This window comes from Trichinella spiralis, assembly GCF_000181795.1.
Source record: "Trichinella spiralis strain ISS 195 chromosome Unknown Scfld6447, whole genome shotgun sequence".
NCBI classification, from domain to species: Eukaryota; Metazoa; Nematoda; class Enoplea; order Trichinellida; family Trichinellidae; genus Trichinella; species Trichinella spiralis.
Genome location: NW_003533386.1, coordinates 1 through 2,841, shown reverse-complemented (window position 1 = coordinate 2,841; position 2,841 = coordinate 1). Strand labels below are relative to the sequence as shown.

Here is a 2,841-nt window from a genome sequence, read left to right as displayed (position 1 = left end):
CCCAATCCCAACTGAAACTTAACTGACATTTTACGCACAAAAATTTGCATGACATTTTCCGTTTTGCAACAACTGTGGACAATCCGGTGGGACGGAATAGCCGAAATCCCGTTTGAACGTTGTTGCCAATTCGGAAGCTTTGACGACTGGAGAAGTGAAAGCAACAGACAGATGAAACTGCTTATCGTTCAAACTGTGCACGCAGAACGGGTAAGCTAAGTGCATGTTGTCGGCATGACCCAGCGGAATTCCATTTATGACAACTGTAGCAAACGTGTCTAAACCATAGAAAACGAGGCATACCATATTTTCAATCAGTGGAAGAGTTACGTTCACCTCGTAGATCCAGTTCTGATAAGCAACCCAACGTTGGCTAACGTCATGGTTGTATAAGTAAGGATCATCGATGTAACCAGCATTAAACAAATCCGTATAAATATTACCCGGTATAGTTGCGTTAAATGAAATGGAACCATTTTCATTTCTAACTTGCCAATGCAGATTAGAAATATTAAAACGCTGCACACCTGTTGATGCTGATAAATCAGTGGAAGAATGATCAAAATTTGCACCAAATAGATCAATTAAATTTATTCCGTTTGAAAAACTGACGTATAATAAAAGCAATACCGAAACCAAAAGCCAAGCCCCATTCATTTTGTGGCAAACTTATTCTTACTGTATTAAAAATCAAGTTTAAATAAAAGTTGTTGCAAATTATGATTTATTTTTTTATTTGCACACAAAAAGTGACCAGTATGTTTATTTTTTTTATTCTTCAGCAGTTCAGAAAAGTGAAATGTTTCATCAGAAATTATTTATGGGGATTGAATTTATTTTTATCAAAAAAACGTTGACATTCAACTGTGGAAAGCAAATTCTGCGTCCTTCTGAAGTAATTTTTAATAAAATTATCAAACTTTGCAACTGTTTTCAAAAGAGCAAATAACGTTGTATACTTTTCTAAAAAAGTTAAAAATTCCAGAAAAATGACAAACCGATCGCCAGTTTTGCAAATCATAGAAGAACAACAATTTATGTAATTTATTTTTTTCTTTAGCAATGCTTTTCATGTGATTCATGTGTTTTCATGTATGCAGTTGCTATTTGAACTAAATCGAACCACATGGTAATAATGTTGCATTTAAAAAGTTGCCAAATGGAGGAGAAGAAATTATTAAACATTTTGTGGTTTTAAACATAAAATGATGCGATGAGACGAACGTTGAATGGAAGCAACTGCCGCTTTATCCTGGAGCAGTGTTTTGATGTTGTCCAAAAACGTCTCCTATATTGAAAAAGAATATATATGAATATATTCAAGTGCTAATAAATATACCGTGGAATTTGTGTTTTCTTCCGATTTGGATATTATTTCAATGCGAATCGGATGCTTTTTTTCCAAAAGTTGGAAAACATGATTCATTTTAGCTTCTAGATCATGTTGTGAAATCGTCGAATGAACACTACAAAAACTGATTTAAATTTCAAAAATTTCACAACTGAAATAATGCATACGTTGAACAGTGATACCAGAGTAGTAAATCGGTGTATAATCGAGTTATTTTCCACGTTCAAAACTTACCGCAAAATCTTTTCTTTCACATTTTTTGCTTTTTTCTTGTTCTCCTCGTTTCTTTTATCGAACAGTTCTTTACCAGAAATTAATTGATAAACTGGCAATTGCAAAACCTCTTCCTGCTCGTCGTCGATGCTAACTTGATTCTCACTTTTCTTCTGCACAGTTTTTCCCACGGACCAGAGGCGCAAATTTCGACGTGACGCAACAGTTTTAGCATCGGCTAACGACATCTTGCCCAAATCAGTTCCATCTTCACTGAGCAGCCAAATTTTCAAATTTCTTTCTTCCGCAATTTCTGCTATCAATTTTAAAGTATCTTCGTCAATGGTAAAACGTGAACAAAACACAAACTGAGGTCTGTGGGAAAACGATGGAAATTGTTTAAAATAAAATGAACCGAAACGAAATTTCGAAACGCATTCTCCTGTTGAAAACCAACGAAATAGTGAAAAGGTAATTCCAAAACATTTATGCATTTTATTTTCTAAAAAATATATTGCTTCAAAGCATTGAATAATATGTTTATTCCTACAGTTAAAATGCTAATTAAGTATTAATTTTCATTCCATGCTTTGCTCGAAACAATTTCCCTTCCTACGTATTTATGATAACACTAATTATAACTTTTATATAATACAAAATAAAGCGAACTTATAGTATGTTAGAAATTAATGTTTTTTCCCCTTATCCCACATATTCTTATCTAACTACAATAAAATTGAATGAAGTGTGATAGTAAGAACGCAAAAGAAACAGCAACAACAAAATAAGTACAATAGTGAACTTTATTTTTGAATGTTCAGTAACAGCAACAACAGTAAACAATAATAAACAACACACAAAGTTGAAATGACAAAATAGGAGAGACAGAAAGCAAATAATAACATATAATGCAAAACTACCAGTTGAAAAATGGCATTAAACTGGCTGTGGCGTATCCACCTCTATATTGAATAACCTGGCGTTGCTTTTCATCATAAACACCGTTCATACAGCTAAAGTCATCAACAGTAGCGTTCCCTGTTAGCATTTGTCGAATCAACTTTTGCACAACACTCTGTTTTGCAATCAGAAGTTGGAACAGCCCGTAAAGCACAAGATGGCTTTTGGCTGCTAACGAGAATATTCGCTACCGTTTGGCAGTGGAAACGCTTCCTGCCACTTCAAACAGCAGACACAGACCGTGAGAATGTATCCAATGACCCCGCTGCGTCTCTTCCAGAAGGCCGAAACAGGATCCCATGCCCGTCTCGCTTGAA

At 34.7% G+C, this 2,841-nt stretch overlaps 2 protein-coding genes across 2 annotated transcripts; both read right to left on the bottom strand.

The window, feature by feature from the left end:
- Positions 1-38: 38 nt before the first annotated feature.
- On the bottom strand, positions 39-657 carry Tsp_12877a (beta-mannosidase; the record flags this gene model as incomplete). The annotated part of the gene is made up of 1 exon (XM_003366168.1): positions 39-657. A coding segment is annotated over exon 1 (619 nt), but the record flags the coding sequence as incomplete, so codon positions are not given.
- Positions 658-1,177: 520 nt separating this feature from the next.
- Tsp_12876 (putative translation initiation factor IF-3) lies at positions 1,178-2,058 on the bottom strand. Its single transcript, XM_003366167.1, has 3 exons — positions 1,586-2,058; positions 1,340-1,466; positions 1,178-1,288 (listed from the first exon to the last, which is right to left on the bottom strand). Exons 1-3 carry the CDS (start codon positions 2,056-2,058, stop codon positions 1,178-1,180), a joined length of 711 nt encoding a protein of 236 aa, XP_003366215.1.
- Positions 2,059-2,841: the final 783 nt, after the last annotated feature.